The sequence below is a fragment of the Eucalyptus grandis genome, chromosome 9, assembly GCF_016545825.1.
Source record: "Eucalyptus grandis isolate ANBG69807.140 chromosome 9, ASM1654582v1, whole genome shotgun sequence".
Taxonomy (NCBI): domain Eukaryota; kingdom Viridiplantae; phylum Streptophyta; class Magnoliopsida; order Myrtales; family Myrtaceae; genus Eucalyptus; species Eucalyptus grandis.
The window spans coordinates 13,119,164-13,141,040 of record NC_052620.1 but is presented as its reverse complement, the minus strand read 5'-3'; the positions used below and the strand labels follow the sequence as shown (position 1 = coordinate 13,141,040).

The window sequence follows — 21,877 nt, the reverse complement described above, 5'->3', positions numbered from 1 at the left end:
TAAGGGGATTTCTTCATATAGAGGGCAATACACGCAGAATGCTCAGAGACGGCGTCGAGCAAATTGATGAAAGTCCTACTCCTGTCCAGCAAAGAATTCCCCAACGCCGGTGAGTAGCTTTTGAAAATGCTAATATGAAAACCAAGAGGGGGGTAAATAAGTGTTCAAAAGAAGTCTTGACAATTAAATGCAGAATAAAATAAGTTGCTGAGACAATTCAGCTGCTGTTATAAAGGGAGTAGTTTCTGACAAAAGGCCGTAAATTCTTGCCTGTGCCTATGATAGTTTCTGTAATAAATATAATGTTTGGGGAGTAAATTGTCTTTTTATTCAATTTTAAAAAAAAATGCAAATTGAAGGTTTTTAAAAGTGATGATGGTATTTGATATGTAAGTGTAAATTTGAAGATAATCCTTGCAATTATCCCTTTGGTAAAATTTTGGATCGCGTGGTCACCAAAAGAAAAAACCTTATATAATATAGCATGGAAGTATTTAAGAATGAATGAGAATTAAATTATTTTGGATACATTGAAATTGTATATAGGTGAATTATTGCAAAGAATTTGTTGGTATGTTGGATATGATTTATGCATATTAGATTAGTTCTCATCATCAACCTACATATCGAGATACGATATATATTTAAGTTTTTTCTTTTCTTTGGGACTTAATCACAACTAATGTAATTTTTGGGGCTTAATAAGAGTTGAAGTGATTTAGGGGGCTTGACCAAAATTGATATAGTTTATAAGTTCAGTCACTCGACGAAGCATGATCATAGTGTTTTAACTTTAGCAAATGAGACATCTATATATTATGATGTTGAGATGATGATATATACTATGTGATATTGTATGTGCTATTTATCATCGTGCGATGCACTGCATAATTGATATAAAATTAGCATCAATCACCATTGGATTTCATATAGTGGTTATCGTTACTTATACGGCCATGGTTTTGCGCACTCCCTTTTATTAGCATATCAAGTTTAGAATACGGGGAAATTTAATCGAACGTACGTGGAGAGCGATTCAAAGGTATCACGAGACTTCAATTCAGTCTATTTTTATAAAATTCATTAAATTGGGGTTGGAGAATTTCTAGCTTTTGGTTAAATCATGATACATTGGACTTTGTTATAATTTTCGAAAGGTTTTGCTCGATCAATATGTTTTTGTAAAATGATTTATCTTGATTAAAGGCTCCATCCTTCCTTTTATAAAGGACAGCGGTCATTCCCCGAATTCTAGATATCAATTAGGAGTGCAACAACTAGTCTGGACCCTCAAAATATAATTACGCCGGTAACTATTATCATTTCATATTTGTTTCACGTTTAAAAGATTGATAGTTAAATGATCTTATTATCTATATCATTAAGCATGATGTTGTCAATAAAATTGAAGGATATAGTTTCAGTCATCTAATCTACCTACTCAAATAAGTACTATTAATAAGAAGAAATTAATTTTTTTACTTATCGAGGTATTGATAACCAGCTAATTCGGTTGACTCCTTTCAAGATAATAATTTCGGCTTTTTTGGATTGAGTTGACATCTTTTTCAATACCGGACTCAATCTTTCAACCTGCCAAAATTTGAGTCAATTCAAATCTTCACTCTAGAATAAATTCAATTATTTTTCAAGATTGCCGGGCAAGACACGTTGGTCAAACTTGTTGAGCTAAGAGAGCTTTGGAGCGGTCAAACTATAGTTACCAAACAAAATACCTTTTGCGCCGTGTTACACGAGGAATGTTAGGGAACAACCGTGTCATCCGGGAAACCTTCCCTGGACAGTGCGGTCCGTCGATTTCGGGTCAAGATCGTGGATTTAGATAGTATTCACTTGTCAATTCGGTTTAATGAGATGTCTACGCAAAAAAAGCTTGAATAAGTTTGAGCCTATCTTTGGAAAGACTCTTTATTGAAGCTATGACGTGTGAAAGCTCTAAACATAACATTATATGCTCTCTTAAGCCAAATAGCGAGCAGTTTATTCTACCCCATACCCATGCCTCCTCCACATTCATTACTACCACCACCAGCATTCTTTACCACCACCCAAAAATTGCTTTTTCCGGCAGCGGTGGTGACCTCTAACCATCACTCCCGGGGGGTTATTGAGGGTTGTGAATGGCAAGGCCACATCCTCAAATCTTTTTAAAGATGTGGGAGAGGATCTTGCCCTAGACATTTGGAGTGAGAGGACTTAGAGAGCGACTCTAGGGCTTGGTGGGAGGGTTGATGCAATTTTTCTGAACCGCAAAGTTAGTAGAGACAGCTAAGACAAATGACAAATCTCAATGAACGTCTTGACCTGCCCAACTTGAAGTTGGAAATAGTCTCCCCCCCTGTCTCTGTCTCTCTCTCTCCAGGAGAAGCTGGCTGGACCGCCATTCCACCTGGCGGCTGAAGAAAATCAACCTTGGACCTCCCCAGATAAGACCTAAGTTCTTGCATTTTCTTGTCCTATACGAACTTCAGTTCCTACCCCGTTTATGAAACTAGCATTGAAGACTTCCAAGAAAAAACCTTACAAAACTCTAAACAAAACCTCAAAAGACCCCACTTCTTGCGATTCTTGTCCTACACGAGCGTCAGTTCCTAAAACGTTTTAAGGAATTAGCATTGAAGACTTCCAAGAAAACCTTACGAAACCCTTGACAAAATCTCGTAAGACCCAAATTCTTGCATATCTTGTTCTATACGAAGGTCAATTCCTAGGACGTTTATGGAACTAGCACTAGAGACTCCCAAGAAAACCTTATAAGACCCTAAACAAAACCTTGTGAGACCCGAATTCTGGCAATTCTTGTTCTAACGAAGGTCAGTTCCTACACCTTTTATGGAACTAGCGTTAGAGACTTCCAAGAAAACCCTAAACAAAACCTTTACAAGACCAGAATCCTTGCAATTCTTGCTCTGTACGAACGTCAGTTCCCACAACGTTTATGGGACTGGCACCAGCGACTTCCAAGAAAATCCCGCGGTCCCTCTCTCTTACACACTCCAAGGGTCATGTGTTGATGTGGACATCGAGTCATGAAAATCCCACAGTCCCTCTCCCTTACGCGCTCCAGAGTCATGTCTTGATGTAGACATCAAGCTATATTGAGGAGGTGGTACTAGAGACTCACTGTCGATTACTCAAGCACAGGCTAAACAATTTAGGTAAATTGTTGGCGTCATAATTTGTAATCTTCAGCGTGAAGATAACCTTAGATTAAATTTTGAAGAATCTTAAAAATCTTAACACAATTTGATTATTTAATCACCAAATATATGACACATTAAATTTCTAGGGTTGATTTTAGGATTTGTGTAACGGCTAGAAAGTCTATATTAAAGACTGGCTTAATTTCTTTGGAATATATATTTTTTGGAGAGGAAAAAGTTGAGAGATTCTCTTCTTTTACTGTTCTTTTGAAGACTTGACATTATCAAAATTTCCTTAACGATCCATTCGACTTATCGAACAGGAGAGTCACTCTAGGTCGTCGGCAGGCAGACTCCCCACTAACCTTGGATCTTCCTCCGTCAGTCTGTCATCCCGCACGCTCCCACGAAAGGGACCGCGCGCGGGGGGCATTGTTCGGGAATTTCAAAGGCCCTTCGACGTCAACGTCACTCGGAGAACCCACGACCGGGCCAGCGACCGAGCTGTTCTTTCGGTCCCAGCTTCGGCGTTTCGTTCACGAAAGTCCACAGCGTGCGGCCTCTTTCGCCGTCCCGCTCTTCTTACCGACAAATATTTTACACGAAAAGGATATCCACATTCCACGAGCGATGGCCTTTGGAAATTCTCCACCTCTAGCTTTGAAAAAATCGACTGCCCCCATCAACTTTTCCCTTGGCTTTACCGATTCAGTTTTCAAACGGAAGGCCCTTCACGTGCTCTGCTCTGGTTTTTCCACATGAGAAAGCCAGGCCGTCGCTTTTTTCGCAAGACCCGGCATGGGTCATCGATATAACCCAGAATTGACGGAGTCTTGATTATTCTTTGGTCCAGCGTTCCGAAGTTTGGGTATCGCGGAGAGCTCGGGGGAGAAGGAAGATGGAAGCGGAAGCAGAGAAGGTGTATGTCGCCGTGGGGAATGATCTGCAGGATAACTTCAAGACCTTGGAGTGGGCACTGAGGAAATGGTCTTCTCAGCCAATTCACATGGTCATCCTTCATGTATCGAGAAACATATCCAAGGAATTCGTGTATGGTCCATGTAAGTTTCACAATTGCCGAAGCATCTTGCCGTTTGAGATAATTGTGCTTCATGGGTCGTGATTTTTCTGCTCGTCTTTTGGTGGATTTTCAGTTGGGAAGCTTCCTGCAAGTTCTGTTAGTGAGGAGGTGCTCGAAGTCCTACGAAAGAATGAGCAAGAAAAGATTGAAAATCTCCTTTCCAAGTGCATCGCTTTCTGTGGCAAGGTAGATTAATTTTTCCTTCAAGCTGAGTAGATTAAGTTTTTTTCGGCTACAGATCAACTTGTCTTAAATCTTCTCTTTGGTCAGAGGATGAAATGTAATTATTTGTTCAAGCTAGACATCTGTGGGAAACACATTTGTCATTGAAAATCAAGATTGAGCTCTGGTTTTATACACTTAGAGAGAAGTATGAAGCTTTCAGATCAGTGTTGTATTGAGATGACTCTGGATTAATCAAGTTGATGAATTGTGATACTTGAGACTGTTTTAGTGGGATAGGGAAGCAGCGGAATGGTTTCGTGGAGCAGAGTACCAAAACCGCTCTGGCAAATTATATTGTCCTGTTTTCATTTTCACATTGCCCTTGATTTGCTTCTGGTCCTGGTGTTTTCTCTAAGCTTCCCGTTACTGCTCCCAGGTGAAGGCTGAAGCAGTGAAAGTAGAGAAATATGATGAACCCATTCAAAAGCTCATTGTGGATTTGATATCTAGATTGCACATAACCAAGTTGGTGATGGGTCTCACATTCATGAAATCCTTCTCTTCATCATGGTATGCCATAGCCTTGCCTTACGATCCAACCTTTTAGCCATCGGCTTTTAGCATTATAATTTGTCTGAAATCAGTTGGCGTGTCGTCATTTTTCCCATCGATGCATATTGGGTGTAGGAAACCAAAAGGTGCAATCAGTGGGTCATTCTATGTCCATAGACATAAGCCTGACTTTTGCCAATTGTACTTGATATCCGCCGGAAAACTGGTGCATCAAAGATGGGAGGGTGAAGACGGAATCATGGAGGATGATCAGGGCGTAACAGTTGCTAAGTTAAAGGAGAAGTCTATCTTCAAAGGTTGGTTAGGAAAGATGTTCAACGACAACAATTCGCTGGAAAGAAATTCCACCTCCACACCCCCATCGCCGGCGAACTCAGACTCCCCCGATTTGCACTGTCAGTGGGAACGCTATGCGGAAGAAATCGAAGCTTATTTCCAGGAGCTGCTGATTTCTTGTAAAGAAGATGACAATTTTGAGGACCACGGAATGGGTAGCCCAGTAAAGCCAGAAGTGCCAGAGGATGCTATTACTACTATGGTGAGCTATTGAATCTTTCCTCTTAATTTGTTCTTTTCCCTTCTTGGTGAATTCAATAATGATTAGATAATAGTCTGATGTCACAGACACAGTCTCTTTTGTCTTGTTCTTAGTTAGGAGCAGTTAGAATGTGATGTTTCTGTTCTAACAGTTCCACTTCTGCAACCAAGTAAGCACTCAAGTTCTTTTCGACCGAAAAAAAAAGAAAGCATTCAAGTACTTGCTCCTTTTCTTAATTTTATCTTCTTACAAGTTTGAAAAAATGTGACATATGAGAACATCTCAGTGATTTGTTCTATGGTTTTTTAGTTCTTGAAACGAAGTACTCACAGTTACTCAATTTTAAGCCCTTTTCATAGTGTCAAGACTCCAAACTCGTAGATTTAGCCAAAAATTTCCTTTCTGGCATTCCTGCAATTTGGGGAAATGATCTTGCTGGCGGTTTACGTATTAACCCTGTATTGTTGGTAATTGACCAGAACCCTGCGGAAAAGATTGAAGCTCTCAAGAGAAAAATAGAGGAAGCACACCAGACAATCCAATTGAAGAAGAAAGAATCTAAGGAGAACATGGAAAGACATTCGAAAGCCGAATGGGCCATCACTTTGTGCAATGAACGAGTAAGATTGCATTGATTTGTTGTTCTACGACTATCTATTGCTTTAGGAATTCCATTTTCTGAGTGTTATCCAATCCTTTATAGTTAGAAGATATTGAAGCCCGAGCTAAAGAAGAAGTCACGAACCGAGTGGCGCTTCAGAAAGATTTGGAGGCCGAGAAGGATAAGCTCTATGAAATGAGCAGGGACAATGAAGAGAGCAGGAGCAAGCTAAAGTTGCTCCTGCAACTTCAGAGCGAACTCTCGAACAAACTCCAAATTTCGAACCTCGCAAAAGTGCATGCTGAGGCCCGCCTAGAGAAAGCGGTCATAACAAGGGGAGAAATGGTGAGGGAGATCGAGGAATTAAGGCGGCAGAGAGATGTCCTCCAACGCCGGATCGAGTTTTGTAGAGAAAAAGACACGATCGAAATGGTTAACAGGTTGACTGAAGTTAGCTGCGGGTTTCAAGAGTACACAGAAGACGAGATCAGGCTGGCAACCGACAATTTCGCCGAGTGTCTCAGACTGAAGTCTGGGGGAGAATGGACGAATGTGTACAGAGGACGGATAAATCATGCGACGACAGTCGCGTTTAAAATGCTCAACTCTTCAAATGGATTATCTCAAGACGATTTCCGATGGAAGGTAAGTTGAAATGCTTATGTCTTTCAAAAGAACTGTCAATAACGTCCGTGGTTATAGCTGAAATTGGCCTTTCTATTTGTAGATGAGATTTCTCAGTCAAGTTCGACACCCGCATATCGTCGCGATAGTTGGCTTTTGTTCGGAGCTGAGATGCATAGCCTTCGAGTTTATGCATTCCGGGAGCTTGAGGGATATTCTGCATTCCCCTCACAAAAAGTCCAGAAGATGTAACTGGCCCCTCCGGTGGCACAACCGCATCCGCATTGCCCACGATGTGGCATCGGGCTTGGGTTTCCTCCACTCGGCCAAACACGCACCAATGATTCACGGGTGCCTAACCCCGTCTAACATCCTCCTTGACCACAATCTCGTAGCGAAAATCAGCAATTTTGGGCTCGAGGGGCTCGAAAGCCACGACAGTAAGGATGTGCACGTGGATATCCAAGCTTTCGGTGCTATACTGGTGCAACTTTTGACAGGAAGGAACTCGTCCGGGCTACTCGAACAGGTGATGACAATGGACCGCATGGGCCTTGTCGAAGTATTAGATCAGATGGCTGGACGGTGGCCATTGGATCTGGCGGAAGAGATCGCTGGGATAGCCTTGACGTGCTTATCCGTTGATCCAGCATCTGCTGCAGGTTTCGACATTGGACCGATCATAGACAAGCTCAAACATCTAAGAAGAAGAGCGGATGAGATCGTGGCGAGAGGAGGGAATGAGGCCGCCATCGGAATGGGAACCGACCGGAACAAATTGAAGGGCGTCCCCAACATGTTCATATGCCCCCTACTTCAGGTATGATGTTCGATTACACGCTCCGGGCGCCGCATCTCTTGTTTAGTTCGTGGAAGGTCTCATGAATGCACAACTTTTCTACTGCTGGTGCAGGAGGTAATGAAGAACCCTCATGTAGCAGCAGATGGGGTTTCGTACGAGCTAGAGGCCATTGAGGACTGGCTGTGGACAGGGCATGACACTTCCCCCGCGACCAACTCGAAGCTCAAGCACAAGTTCCTCACGCCGAATCACACCCTCCGGGCGTTCATTCAAGACTGGCAAAGTAAACGATCCGCAGCCGGTCATTTGTAAATCAAAATAGTTAACCGAAAAGCACATCATCATGCACAACAGAGGCTAGATTCAAATAATTTTTTTGCTGATGAGAAGGTATATAGTTGCTGCCATAACAAAGCTTGTTTTTGCTGAGTCGTCCCGATAAACAAGGTATTACGTAAGCAGATCAGGCATTCTACACGCGCCTTTTGGCAAAGCAAAGAGTAAAAGTAAGTAAGCGGGGCATATTCGACGCACATTCGAGTCGATATTGATATTCACGTAATGCATAACATGAACTACGAAAAATGCTCATGGGGGTTAATAATTTTGTATCGCATGAAAGCAGGCGATTTCCTTCAGAACTTCATAAAAAGATGCAGCAGTTTTGGGACGTCCCAGTCACATATCAGAGAGGAGATAACATGTTGAGTAATTACTGATTATTCCAATGAATTACCAACCACTTAGTGAAAATTACAAACACCTTTGATGATTAATTATTGTTCCAATAATTTAATAACATTTAATTGCATAGCTTAAGTTACCTGACTCTTTTATCATGTCACCAACTCTCATTTGAATTAATCATCAACATTTATTGTTTCCAAATTACCGGTATTTTAATTACTAACAATTATTTGCACAACTTGCAAACTTATAAAGCTACGAACTCTCATACGAAATTGCCAACTCTTGTTGGAGTCCAATTATTGACGTTTAGTTTATTATCTTAGAAAACTAACTGTTCCAATAAATTTACCAACATTTATTTGCGAAGCTTAAGTTACCAAATTCTTGTACAAAATCACCAACTCTTATATGGGAAATCACTAACAATTATTTGATCATTTTGTTATTAACAACTATGCCAATAATTTATTAATTTTTATACGTTCAACTTGCCAAGGTGTTAAGGACAAAAAATCTTTTATCAAAACACTAACTTTTATTTAACTCCAATAACCAAGTTTTGTTTTGATGGTATCATAAATACCAACTCTTCCAACAATCTACTCATATTTATATGTGGAACTGGGTGATCGACTTTTATATGAAACTACCAATATTTTTAAAGAATAATTTACCATTTCATCAATAAACAACATTTATTTGCGGTTCTTAAATTATCAAATCTTATGTGAAATTAACAACTCTTATTTTAGCCTCAAAAAGATTTTAAATTATCCAAAAATTGGTGCGCGAAGTGAAATCAAATGTAATTATATCTTTTCTTTGAATTGGAGTGTATTCAAATTCAAATTATCTATTAGAATGGTCCATAGAATAATTTATGGTTGCATTGGCTGGACAAATAATTGGAGGGTATTCAAATTCATATTCAGACTCCATTTTTTTTATTTGACCAAAAAAAACCCAATTGGTAATGTATTTATGATTACTTTTACTTATATTATAAATCATAAAATATTTTTTATTATGTTATACCAGTTTAGGAGTAATCTTAAAATTTTAATCAAGCAAGTAATACAATGAATACGTCGAACATGCATCGACAATAGGCATGAAATGAATTGAATTGAATAAGAATCAAGTTATAGGATAAAGACATGTGTTGGTTACCTCTAACTCAAAATTGTATTCTAAAAGACTTGTATGATCTCAAACTTACAGACAGAAGGAAAAATCATAAGTATTTTCCCTTGGCTTGAATAGCTCGACAAGAACTTAGAAAAGAACGACAAAATTACTGGAAAAAACGAGCGCTATTCGATAATTTCCTTAAGCTGAGATTAAGTACAAGGATTGAGGTAACACCATGCACAACAAGGCATCGGAGGAGGAGAGGTTGGGCACGAGGAGAGGGCAGTGGTCGAGGTTGAAGTTAGAGAGAGTGCAGCAAGTGATGAGGATGGGATTGTGGGTAGGAGGGACGGCAGGCGAGAGCCTGTGCTCAAGAGCTTGAGTTGCGAGAAGGCGAGATGTTGCAGGACGATGTTATTGGGATTGCGACAGCTTGTGCTCAATGATTTCATATTTGCTGTATGTTATTGGGATTGCGACAGCCTGTGCTCAATGATTTCATATTGCTGTATGTCTCGTAGTTTGTCTCTTCTGGTTGCCAATTGCATCTCCATGTTGTGTGTGGTCAAAATGGCACCGTTATTATAACGGTACCATTACCTTAGCTACACCTAATAAAAAATTCAATGCTTTCTTTACATTCTTTAATAGTCACCTCCAAATGCTACAGAATCATATTATGTAATCATCTATTTTGTCTCGTCAAATTTGATTTGAGATTTTGGGCTAACCAACTAACGGAAGCTCACAATCGTGATATACTAAATAGAAAAAGAATCAAAAGGGATAAAAATTATTAAAACTGCAATCGGTGCTCCATTGATACCTTGACAAGTGTCAACTATTGAAACAAATCTCGCATCCGTAAATCAACAATCAGTATTACATGGATGAGTGCAAAGCAAAACTTATGATTTAATTTTTCATCTCTCAATATTAGATGCATTAAATGTTTAAATTTTCAATTGGAAGGTTGATATATCTGTAGAATTCCATTGATTTATAATGGTCCATATGAATCGAAGGACGAAATCGAGTAAAGACAAAGCCACTTATAAAAGAGTAACTAATCTAAGTTATTAAAAAAAAAATTATACTTTGATCATATGATCCTTCTGGTCATATAGTATAATAACACAATTTCAAAAGTCAAAGTGGCAGCTGCCTCTTGAACATAAAATATTGAAGCGTGAAGAAAGATTCTGCACAAACCTAATCTTGAAAAAGCGTCGCATTCTCACCGCTCGATCTTTCTCTCAATGTTCTCTTCCACGGCCTTTCGTTGACCGGACCGACCAATCTGCATCTCCCAAAAGGACGAGAGGGCCCCTTGGCTTTGTGGGAAAACGAGCGGAAGGAGCCAATGGAGATTCTGGGTTCGCGGAAAGATGACGAAAGCGAGAGGACACAGTAGAGATTCTCCCTCTGTTCGAGTTTAAATCGCACCGCGTCTTCGGAATATTCACTGTTCCCTCGTTTTCGTTTCTGGGTCTGTTGTTCTTGGTCGCGGGGAAAAGAAGGGGATATGGTTTCGTCGCCGGTGGATCTGTTGAGGGAGCATCTCCCCGTGGAACAAGAATCCGTGGTCCTGTCTGGTGACGTCAAGACCGGCCTCGTTCTTGTCGATGTCGTGAATGGCTTCTGCACGGTCGGTGCTGGGAATCTGGTAAGGCTCCGATGTGTCCTGTTCTTTCTTCGTTTAGTGGTCAGCGATTGACATGCTCGATATGGACGTTTCTCTGTTGTTTCTGGGTGCTCAGAAATGGAGCAGAGGGATTAGGTTTTTTAATTCTGCGATTTTGGTTTATTTATTTATTAATTTATTATCTTGTCTTGTTTTTGTATTTCGGTTGAGTTTTTCTTGAATCCAGTTCAGGATGATAGGGCAGGCATTCCATGTTTATGTTCTTTATCTCTGGTTTTTGTTTTCATTAATAAATGAAGCACGATGGTTACTTCGCTATTGGGTTGGTTTGCAATATGTTATATTCTAAAGACGTGTTTTTGGATTTGTAATAATTTATAGCTGAGATTGTTGGAAAGCTGAAAGTAAAGACTGCGAATAAATCCGTTGTAAAGCTTTGGCAAACATAAGAAATGAAAATATGTTGTTAGGGAACTATCAAATTGCGAATTCTCAAATGATGGTTCATTGCTACTGATGTGAGTTCATGAAGGACCTCACAAAATTGATATTGTGTGCGCATCTCTTGCTAGGCACCTAGGCAGCCCGATAAGCAAATCCAGGAAATGGTTGATGAGTCGGAGAGAGTTGCCCGGGTCTTCTGTGAGAAGAATTGGCCTGTTTTTGCTTTCCTAGATTCTCATCACCCAGATGTTCCAGAGCACCCTTATCCTCCACATTGTATAATCGGAACGGATGAAGCAAAGTTGGTACCAGGTAATTTGCCGTGCAATTTCTTTATTTTTGCAGCTATTTTCTGAATGTGATATATAGTACTATTGCCTCGTAGAATTTGAGTTGGCTTATGTGTCTTTCTTACACAGCCCTGGAGTGGTTAGAGAATGATCCGAATGCTACCCTAAGGCCTAAAGACTGTATCGATGGCTTCCTCGGTTCAATGGAGAAAGATGGTTCTAATGTATTTGTAGACTGGGTCAAAAGCAATCAAATCCAAGTGGTAAGTGTCTATACTTTAAGATGACGGGCAAAACAATTGTCTGGACTTTCTGTTTAGAATATTAATGGTGGAAAAATATTTGTCTTTTGTTCCTATCTGGTTTGTTCTGGTTCAAAAGAGTTACTTGTCTCTTGTGTTTGTAGATACTTGTGGTGGGGATCTGCACAGATATTTGTATTCTTGATTTCGTGTGCTCCACCATGTCAGCAAGAAATCGTGGTCTTCTTGCCCCTTTAGAGGGTGTGATTGTGTACTCACGTGCCTGTGCTACTTTCGACATTCCCGTCGACGTTGCCAAAGAGGATAAGGACCTTACCGCCCATCCACAGGTACTTTCAATCTTCCGCTTCATCTTCCAGATGTTGGGATATTAGAATGCTTTCGTTGAACTGCGTGAGTCCACAGGAGTACCCCATTCATCATTCATTCATGCAGTTGCAGTCGCTCATCTGCATGAGCAACCAACACCGCGAGTATTTAATTCCCCGAATGTCACTTTCTGATCTTAAATTAATCTTGGAAAACTTGTGATTATGACATATACTGGAGTAAGGACAATTACAAGTAGGTTCAATTCTTTGAGATCTCCTTGCATGAGTGATCATCAGCTTGCAAGACTGTAGAATTGATTTTGAATGTTGCCCTTCCTGCTCAATTAAGAGACATGGTAGTTAGAGCAACAGGAACTGGGGGATATTTTAGAACAGCAAAGGTCAAGCAAACTGTAAAAATGTGAAATGTTGAAACGAGTAGAGTGAGCAGTGCATTTGGGATGGAAAGAATGGGTCGGAAGTTTCTCCAGTACAGTTTTGTAAGCCCAATCGTGGCGACATTTCTTCAGTACATTTGAATGGGAGTTGAACAGAAATTTCAAGTTAGTTTTCAGATACAAGGAGAAACTTGAAGAAAATAGTGTAATTGTGAGACATCAGAACATCACCGAAAGAGTCATGGTCTACTTTATCTCTTGATTTTGTCATTGTAAGGTGCAGTTGAACTGCAGGACAAAGGCCTTCAAAGTCATATAAGTTATATCCCTCCACCGTAGCAAAACTGCAAGAGGGTACTGTCTTCACCAGAAAAGAGGATTTCAAAGCGTAGATATCAGCCTTTTAATTTAGAATGCATGCCTTTGTCCTCTGTGTTTTATTTCTTGGCATGATTAGTTTGAACAAGATATCATCGCTGCAATCCTTGATATCTTAATCTTCCTTCACAGGATCTCATGCATCACGTTGGGCTTTACATAGCCAAGGGAAGGGGAGCCAAGGTAGCATCAGAGGTGTCGTTTGGCGCTTGAAACATTGTTTGTTGGTGGCTGTAAATAGCAAAAATTTGTTTATCCGAAATTATTACTTCAATGCTTATACAATTTGATGATATGTAAGTGGATAACTGTGCTATTAATGATGCTTCTGGGAATTTTAGCTCGAATTCCTATCTAGTTTCTGTGCTTAGGTAGTAGATGTCCTTGTCCAATTGTCATTTCTGTGTTTAATTTCAGTGTATTTTCTATATATTCAGGGGGTGGATAGAGGTTCAATAACTGAGCCTTTCTGTTTTAGAGTGTCAAAAGCAATTCGGATAGGAAGCATGTAATTTATATAGCTAACGGCTTGCAAAGAGTGCTAAAAATGAATTGTGGTCATTGGTTGCAAGATGAGCAGCAATATGAATCTCTTAGCGAAGTATTTATAATTGCTCAAGTCTCCCATATGCATCACTATTTGAGCATTTATGTTCATGGTCAATCTTGGTTTTCTACTAAGCATGAAGCTGATGTAGAACCAAGGCAACCAAGGTTCTGATTTTTCTGACAATTCACAAAGGAACCTGGCAAATCATACGCTTAGCTGACCAAAAGGAAATGTGGTCTTCGATCATAAATTTGAACTATTGGCAGTGGAAATGCTTTACCTGATAGTAGTTAAACTGATCCTACACTCATTTGCAAGGTTAGTTATTGTCTAACAGTGAACCATCACTTCTCGGTCTCTTCCAGAGGAGGGACCTGCTTCTGTCATTTCACTGATGACAAAAAAGATACATTTGTTCAACTTCCGAACGGTGGTACATAAAGAACATGTAGCTGCCTAAACTAAATGCTCAGAAAAATTATAACCATAATCCAGCATAAAGAACAGGAAAAATCAAAAAGGAACGGGGAAAAAAATTGGCGCTACTGATGTGCTGCTTTGAAGGCATTGTACTTCCTATGCATTGCAGGGCTCATAGCAGTGAAGAGTGAGGATCTTTGCTTCTTCGTTTTGACACCGAAAATGAATGAGCGCAGAGGGACTCGTGTCTTGCTGACAGAGTGTCTCAAGTGGCTGGTTTGCTGACTGTTTCTCGATCCCGAAATTCCAAATCCCTCGTTTAGGTTTGCCAAAGTCTTCTCGACCTCCACTTGAAGGGCGGATATGTGGTCCAAACCAGCCTGCAGTTCATCTGCAACCTTGTTATTCTCTTGTTTCATGTTCAGGACCTCACCTTGGAACTTTGCAGCTTGGTAGCTGGTGAATTTGAAGTCGTCATCTTCTGCGCTCACTTTTAGTGCCTTGGTGATCTCTTCTTGGATATTGCACAGCGATGAGAATCTGCATTGCTGCTCGTCTTTTATTGTCATGCACTTTTCTAGCCAAACGGTGAGCTCGTTCTGAATGTCTCTCAAATGCTTGTATATTGGCTTTACATCTGATTTCAAAGGTCCTGACCGGCTTCCTTCTTTCTTCTTTTCTTTTTCCAGGAGTTTTGTTGTCTCAGCTTGGAGGTCCTCGACTGCGGTTTCGTAGTTTTGTATCTGATGTAATGCTGCGCTGAACCTGAGCCAGAATTCCAAGTTCTCCTCCAGCAGTTGATCGATATCCATCCTGAATTTTTCTTCAATCTCCGAAGTCGAATCGAGAATCAACTTTATGTCATCTTCTGTCTCTTGCTCCTTTCTTATGTGGGTTTCAGCCTTAACTGACCCGGCATTGCCCTCTAAAACCGTTTGCATAAGGTTGAGTTTCTGACGGAGCGACAAAATCTCTTCATCCTTCATGGCATTTGAGTTCTTTAGGTCCCGCAGCTGCACGCTTGTATCGAGGAGACCATCTGGGGCCAGGGTTTTCTTCTCTGTGGCCGTGAGCTTCTTCTTGACCTCCTTAAAATTTCGAAGAACAGTGGTGTACTCCTTCAGAAGAGTCTGCTCTCTATTTTCCAACCCTTTAAGGAACAATTCCTTCCAGTTTGGTTCTTCTTCCTCCAATGTCTCTTCTTGTACTTCATCTTTCCAGGAAACATGCATCTTCCGTGGTTCGACGTGTGGCTCGACTTCATTTTGCAACTGTGCACCATTGGGCTTAACTGGATGAATTTCCAAATTATCTTCGGCCTGGACAGCACTATTTTCCAAGGCACTAGAACAAGATTTCTGAACATGTTCAACCCCGTCATCTTCAATTTCGGTTGTTGTTTCTGCATCTTTGTCACGATTATCGCTGGAACCCATTGGACTAGACTCGGGTGACCCCCTACTGACGAGAGATGCATCCTGAATTGGCGATGAACTCGAAGACTGCAGTCCCTCATCTGCCTGCGAGGATGCCAATGGAACAGGACGGTCCTCCTCTCGATCTTGTTCTGGCAATTTCCCAGACCTGTCGTTAATTTCTGGTTTCTCTCCTTCAGCTAAAGCTCCTCCGATAGGCAGGGAGGCTACTTCCTGCTCTTCATCCGGCCTTACGCTTCCCACTTCGTTAGGCAGTGAAGGGACTTCCTGCCCTTCATCTGATCTTACGCTTCCCAGATTGTTGGACAGGTGTTCTAAGTTGCAACGCGCTTCTGTGAAATGCGTACTTAGATTCTTTTCTTGATCCTCGAGGCTCCTGTTAAGATCCTCTACTCCGTGCAGCTTCTCTTCCATCTCCCGCATCTTGTTCCGCGTATCGTCAGAACCATCGATTGAGTTCGCCTTATCGTCTTCCAACAGTTCAAATTGCGTTTGAAGACCGCTGGTTTCTGCTCTCAATCTTTCTATAAGAGCGGTTTGAGATGAGACTGCAGTTTCCAAGATGATCACCTTATTCACGAGCTCATCAATCTTCTCCGCCATTTCGCTCACCGTCAGCGATGTACTGAATTCGGCCTGTAAATGTTGCTTGATCTTTTCTTCAAAGATTCGCAAATCTTCTCCTCCTTGCGCACTTGCGGCTTCTTGGCTCGATCTCTCCGATTCGATAGACGGAATTTCTTCGCTGTTCTCTTTAGGAAGGAATTTTTTCTTCAACGACATGAACTTTTCCCGAGCGATCTTGATCTTCTCTTGCTCTGTTCTTGCTTCCTCGGAGAATTTCTTCTGCTTCTCCTGCAAGTTGAGCAAGGTTTCTTGGCAAGACTTCAAAGCGGCCGTGGTCATCACGCTCCGCGCCTCATCGTCTTCGATGACCATTCCCTCGCCGAATTCATCTTGTAAGTTGGAGACCTCTTCTTGCATCTCCTGGATCTGCTTCTCGATATCCCAGTATCTCGCGCGCCCGCTCTCATACGAGCTCCTCACAAACTCCTTCACCGTCTGCAGGGCGAGGATGTCCTTCTGATTCTTATCGATCTTCTCCAGCGCTTCCGCTTTGCTCAAACCAGATTTGGGGACCTTGTTAGCAGCACCTGCCGCTTTCTTGTCCTTCTTGTTTTGCAACTTCTTCGCGCCAGATGTCAAGATGGTCTTCAAATCCTTGACGGGAGCTTTTGGTACTTTCGGAATGTTCTGCTTCGGGACGTCATGGACAGGCCTCTTCGGGCTATCTTCATCATCTTCGTCCATGGCAAACGAGACTTGCTCTGGGAAAACTGAGGCGATCGTGGTGTTGGCATTCTGTAGCTCTGTTGATATGTGGTCATACCGTTCGGCGAGCGCTCGATAGGCTTTGTAGGACTCTCCAACGAAGTTTATCAGCTCTGGCCTTTTCTTGTAGTACATCTCTGCCCTCTTGGCAAAGGAGTCTCCATCTTCTTCGATGAGCTGAAGCACATTCTGCACTTTTTCCTCCATATCTGCAATCGTTTATGTCTCGGGTTAGAACAAATTAGTATACTACGTCCCCTCTTACTGATCAGTTGACAATTTTTCACAAATTTTACGTAGTCCGGGTGTCAATTTCTTGAGCACTATAGTTACTTAAAGTACTCATGGATTCATGCAATCTGCTTGTGGACGTGATTTCGAAATTGGAACTGAGTATCAAAATTTCAGATATCTCATTAAACTCAGATGAAATATCATCCGGAACTGGAATCAAGAAAGCGGCACAGATCATTTCGACCGATCATCTGATGCCAGAAGGCAGATCTCGTGAGGTTATTGGCCAACGAAATCAAAGAACAGATCTTATGAAAGTAATTGATCTGGTAATCTTTAGGCTAACATGATCAGCTATTTGATGCTATTTGATGCTGGAGATTTTTGGAGCCTTGACTTGCTTTTATATTCACACAGGGTCGTAGAAACTTTACATCAAGAGCAGCCAAATATGAAAGTTCTTCATATTTCATCTGAAGCCGGGCACCAAAACATAAGACAGATGAAACATTCGACATTGCATCGCACAACCTAATCATTCGACCAACACAAGCGACTTCCTGATCCGAATGAAACAGGACTTCACGACGACATGACCGAAACCGTCCCGGAAAGGAAAAGAAAGATCGCGGATCTTACCTTGGAGGTTCTGTTCCAGCCATTTGGATTGCTTGGTTCTGATGTGGCTGCCCACCACCATGAATATGCATTGCTCGCAGCTCTCTGCAGCATCATCTTTTCTCCTTCTTCCTTGACTCCCCCTCCCTCCCTGCCTCCCTGCCTCCCTCTCTAGAGAAGACAAGGCAAGCCCAAGTCAAATGTAAACCTCAAAGGGGTGTAAGGGAAAGAGAAAGAGAGAGAGAGAGAGAAGATTCAAAGGGGAAAGACAGGAGGATGAACAACGCAGACATTGAGAAGGCAACGTGCAACAAAGGGATGTGCCGGGGGCACTTTCTAACAATAACATCATGGAGGAGCGGAAACTTCGCTGCCTATCTTTGCAAGCCCCGCCCTTTCTCGTTTGTCGTTTTCTTTTCTTTCCTTCTCCTTCTCCCTCTCTCTCTCTCTCTCTAGAAAATATTTCCTTAGTAGAAAAGAAAGTGGGTCCCTGAGTCCGACAAGTGGAAACAGATGGACCACGCACACGTGGCGCCGCAGCTATGCGCGTCATGTCTGGACCGTTCATCACGCCGGCCTACAATAGGAGTCAATGTAATTGAGGATTCGAATCAGTGTTAATCTATATGGTCCATTGATTGTGCAATTATTTCTTAGCCTCCTCGACATCACATGGCGGTCGAAAAGTATTTGATTTTGGTATGTTGAAAAGTCTAAGACCTAAATTTAGTTGTTGCTTGAAATATAATGGATTTGACCTAGGATATCTAAATCACTCAAGCTTCTCTTTTGGATAACGACAGGATACTCGAGGCTCTTTTAAGCACCCAACTAATTATTGCTGGGTGTGGCATGACCTAGGTGCCTGCCAACCCTACCGAGTAACTAGAGACACGGATCTTTATGCTCTTGAAGGTGAACTTAAAAGAATGGGCAAGTGCGACAATTCAAATTTCGAGAAAATTATCAAATTAGGATTAAACTTATTGCATAGATACTAATTTAATTCTAAACTTTTCGGAATTGATAATCTAGTTCTAGATCTTTGCGCAAAATTTCAATATAGTCATTCCGATCAATTTTTGCCTTAAATCACTAATGTGGCGATAGAATCATTACTAGTCATCCCATGAAGCACATTGCCGTGTTAGGGTCTTTCGGGCGAAAATTGGATAGAAGAACTATATTGTAATTTCAAGCAAAGTTTTATACGATAAACTCCTAGATCTAACCACTTGGCTTTTTCTTTTCTTTTTTCTTTTTTCTTTTTTCTTTTTTGGGTTGGACCCAGTACCAGCCGGCCTTGTCCTAATGGGAATTGATAATATCCTTTTCGGCCAATGGAAGTTATTATACTTTTAGGCTGGCCCTTTTAAAAGCAATACCTGCCACCGACCAGAGCGATGCCTTTTACATGCTTTACGTCAAGCAGCTCAAACCTCTTCTCTAGTTGAAAGAACAACAGGAGATGTTACTTTGCATCTGGATGTTGCCCAAAAAGTCTAAAAAGCATCCTATGACCTTGTGAAATGATCTCGTATGGAAATGAAATCGAGTGCACAGCAATTTCCGCACGCTATGCCGCGTATGCCTTCTTGAGCCGACATTGTCGGGGAGAGATGCGCACCAAGAATGACACGGCACATCGGTATAGTTACATGTAATTTTTCACAAAGTCGTGGTGGATAGAAACTCGATAGTTTCGATCAATAATTGAAGTTCAATCAAGGATGGTCGATGGCCATTTGAAGTGTCGAATTTGGCTTCAAATCAAAGGTTAAGGGATTCTACCATGCCTTGAAGTCTCAAGGGCTTTGTAAGATTCGAACTACTAAAAACAATACGCGTATGGTAGATTGGAAGATGCACTGGATAAGGCTCTCCAGAATTTCTTGAAGCCATCTTTGTAACCGGTGACATATAAGTACATGTATCGTTTGTATGTAAAGAGATGGGAAGATCAATACAAAATATTTACTTTTTCTTGCTGAAATATATCCCAGAGCTCTGGAAACCCTAGTTTTAGAGTCTCTTTGTTGGCCTCCCACATCGATTGGTTTGTACAACTTAGGGTACTTGCCATTATTGTTTCGAACATGGGGAAAACCATCGAGACTCGATGTCCCCATAGCCATTTCTAGGAGTAATTCATGCCATTCTCTAGGATGGTTTGAGATCATCTTTGGCATGTTCGACTTCATGATTTTGCCTGGTGGCCTCAACCTCAGCATTAGCTTGAGTACAATAAAGATGTAATTGACTATGTTCAAGCCAAATTTCTCGTGCAAATTCTTGCATACTAATGACATTAAAGACAATGGCTTTGAACCCACCAGTGGGCAGCTGAGTTGGTTCGAGTAGCTGAGTTGGTTCGGCTTTGGGCACTTTATCGCAGAGGTCCCAGGGTTGAAACTCCGCAGCTGCTAACACGTCTTAAGTGGGGAGTTATGATGGTGGGGTCATGTGTTAGTCTCCCCCGAGGTATTAGGGTCCGGCCCTTCGATGCCATCTAGACACGGGGGGCCGTGGTGGAGTCATCGGTTATAAAAAATAAAAATAAAAATAAATAAAACAATGGCTTAGTCATGTACACCAGGGGAATTAGTAATGTGTCAAGAGAAATTGATATGAGAAACCGTGGATACATGTCTTGATAATGGAATTCGCGGACAATCAATGAAGGATGGTCATGATAAGATTTACAAGTCATTTTCAAATGAAAATGAAGGCAAAGAGGAGAGATTTCACGAGACTCTATTTGGCAAACAAGTCGATTATTTGGGTCCTAAGGAAAATCTTAATTGGATTCCAAACTACCCTTTAAGGTAACCTATACCGACATGCTTGATGAATTCAATCATGCTGGATAGCTGAAGTTCCTTTAATGATTTGATTTCTATCAACTTCGTGAAATAATGAGTGGATATAATAACAAATGAGTGATGTTTTTTTTGCTCTAGAACTAAATGGCAAAACTGAAAATTTCAGTATTAAATCGACATCCGTACAATAGATTTAGGACTGCTCGTACAACTTTGCCCAAAGCGATATGCTTGATGAATTCAATCATGTTAGATTGCTGAACTTTCTTTAATGATTTGGTTTCTACCAACTAGGTGAAATAATGAGTGGATATAATGACAAATGAGTGATGGAGAAGGTCTGGTTTCCCCAGTAAGGTCCCTTGGCCCAGCCTCTTAATTGCCACGTTTTGACTTTCTATCATTATTTGGATGGAGGTGGGCATGGGATCTCATCATGTCTTTGGCCATGCCTTTGGATGAGCATATGTATTTTGGACCCAGCTTGGTGGGAAACCACACCAAACCTTCATGCATCATTGCTTTGTCGAGATCGACAACATCTGTAAAGAATCTTGTTGGTAGCATTCCAATACGATTCTTGATTGAGCACATATAGCTAGGATGCAAAATAGAGAAATTGCATTAGAAGGACATTCTGAGATACATGCATGATGATAATGGTATTAGTCTATTAGGTATATTGTTTACCATTATTTCCACGGTCAAAATGCTTATCTGTATGTTGAGTTTGCCAGTGATGAAAATGAGGGCATTGAATGATAATGGTAAAAACCTATTAGGTATCTTGTTTACCATTATTTCCATGGTCATAATGCTTATTTGTATGTTCAAAGGCACGGATTTAGGAGTAGTATGAGCCGGTATTGAACAATTCAGGTAAGGGATGAATTCATTTTAGGAGGAGTGTAAAAATAGTTACCAATTTGTGTAGGAGAGCAAGGCGCCGCATACAACTCATGTTGCAAAGAGAGATCGACAAACTAGGACATGTCACAAATCTAGTAGTGATGACAATTGATGAAGGGACTAGAGTGAGGCAAGGATTGGGAAATTGCTCCGTCAGGTGAATCTCATGAGGAAGCTTTAGTGTGTATAAATTGCCCAAATGATAATGAGGAACTTGCATGGACAAGGCAACAAGTAAGGGAATATCTACAAAGGAGGAATGCACCACTTTGGACCAAGGCGCTATAGTGCCTGATGGTAACGAGACAAAACATGAGGAAAGTTATGATGATGATGAGACTAATAATTTAGAGGATGAAAATGCAGATGATGAAGTAGTTGCGCTTAAAAGAAAAAGTATATACTTTTCTTATGATCCAATTGATAAAGATGCTGCGGTTTTGCGTATTTAGGAAATT

The 21,877-nt window shown here is 41.1% G+C and overlaps 3 protein-coding genes across 3 annotated transcripts; 2 read left to right on the top strand and 1 right to left on the bottom strand.

The window, feature by feature from the left end:
- The first annotated feature begins 3,800 nt into the window (after window positions 1–3,800).
- LOC104418337 (putative U-box domain-containing protein 50) lies at window positions 3,801–8,039 on the top strand. The gene is made up of 8 exons (XM_010029659.3): window positions 3,801–4,225; window positions 4,319–4,431; window positions 4,847–4,980; window positions 5,098–5,521; window positions 6,001–6,141; window positions 6,225–6,767; window positions 6,850–7,566; window positions 7,660–8,039. Exons 1-8 carry the CDS (start codon window positions 4,063–4,065, stop codon window positions 7,858–7,860), a joined length of 2,436 nt encoding a protein of 811 aa, XP_010027961.2. The 5' UTR covers window positions 3,801–4,062; the 3' UTR covers window positions 7,861–8,039.
- Window positions 8,040–10,583: 2,544 nt separating this feature from the next.
- LOC104431110 (nicotinamidase 1) lies at window positions 10,584–13,681 on the top strand. The gene is made up of 5 exons (XM_010043795.3): window positions 10,584–11,035; window positions 11,587–11,770; window positions 11,878–12,011; window positions 12,155–12,340; window positions 13,231–13,681. The coding sequence occupies exons 1-5, from the start codon at window positions 10,895–10,897 to the stop codon at window positions 13,309–13,311; spliced, it is 726 nt and encodes a 241-aa protein (XP_010042097.2). The 5' UTR covers window positions 10,584–10,894; the 3' UTR covers window positions 13,312–13,681.
- Window positions 13,682–13,971: 290 nt separating this feature from the next.
- Window positions 13,972–18,113, bottom strand: LOC104420294 (protein NETWORKED 2D). The gene is given in 3 exon segments (XM_010032160.3): window positions 13,972–17,045; window positions 17,710–17,760; window positions 17,763–18,113. Coding segments are annotated over 3 exon segments (2,949 nt in total). The 5' UTR covers window positions 17,806–18,113; the 3' UTR covers window positions 13,972–14,190.
- Window positions 18,114–21,877: the final 3,764 nt, after the last annotated feature.

What these genes read in the sequence shown, in the direction of transcription:
- LOC104418337 (XM_010029659.3), top strand. Translation starts at nt 4,063, where the DNA reads ATGGAAGCGGAAGCAGAGAAGGTGTATGTCGCCGTGGGGAATGATCTG. An exon ending in GGAATTCGTGTATGGTCCAT is followed by an intron (nt 4,226 to 4,318) that starts GTAAGTTTCACA and finishes GTGGATTTTCAG; the next exon opens with TTGGGAAGCTTCCTGCAAGT. An exon ending in TCACTTTGTGCAATGAACGA is followed by an intron (nt 6,142 to 6,224) that starts GTAAGATTGCAT and finishes AATCCTTTATAG; the next exon opens with TTAGAAGATATTGAAGCCCG.
- LOC104431110 (XM_010043795.3), top strand. Translation starts at nt 10,895, where the DNA reads ATGGTTTCGTCGCCGGTGGATCTGTTGAGGGAGCATCTCCCCGTGGAA. An exon ending in AAAGCAATCAAATCCAAGTG is followed by an intron (nt 12,012 to 12,154) that starts GTAAGTGTCTAT and finishes TTGTGTTTGTAG; the next exon opens with ATACTTGTGGTGGGGATCTG. An exon ending in ACCTTACCGCCCATCCACAG is followed by an intron (nt 12,341 to 13,230) that starts GTACTTTCAATC and finishes CTTCCTTCACAG; the next exon opens with GATCTCATGCATCACGTTGG.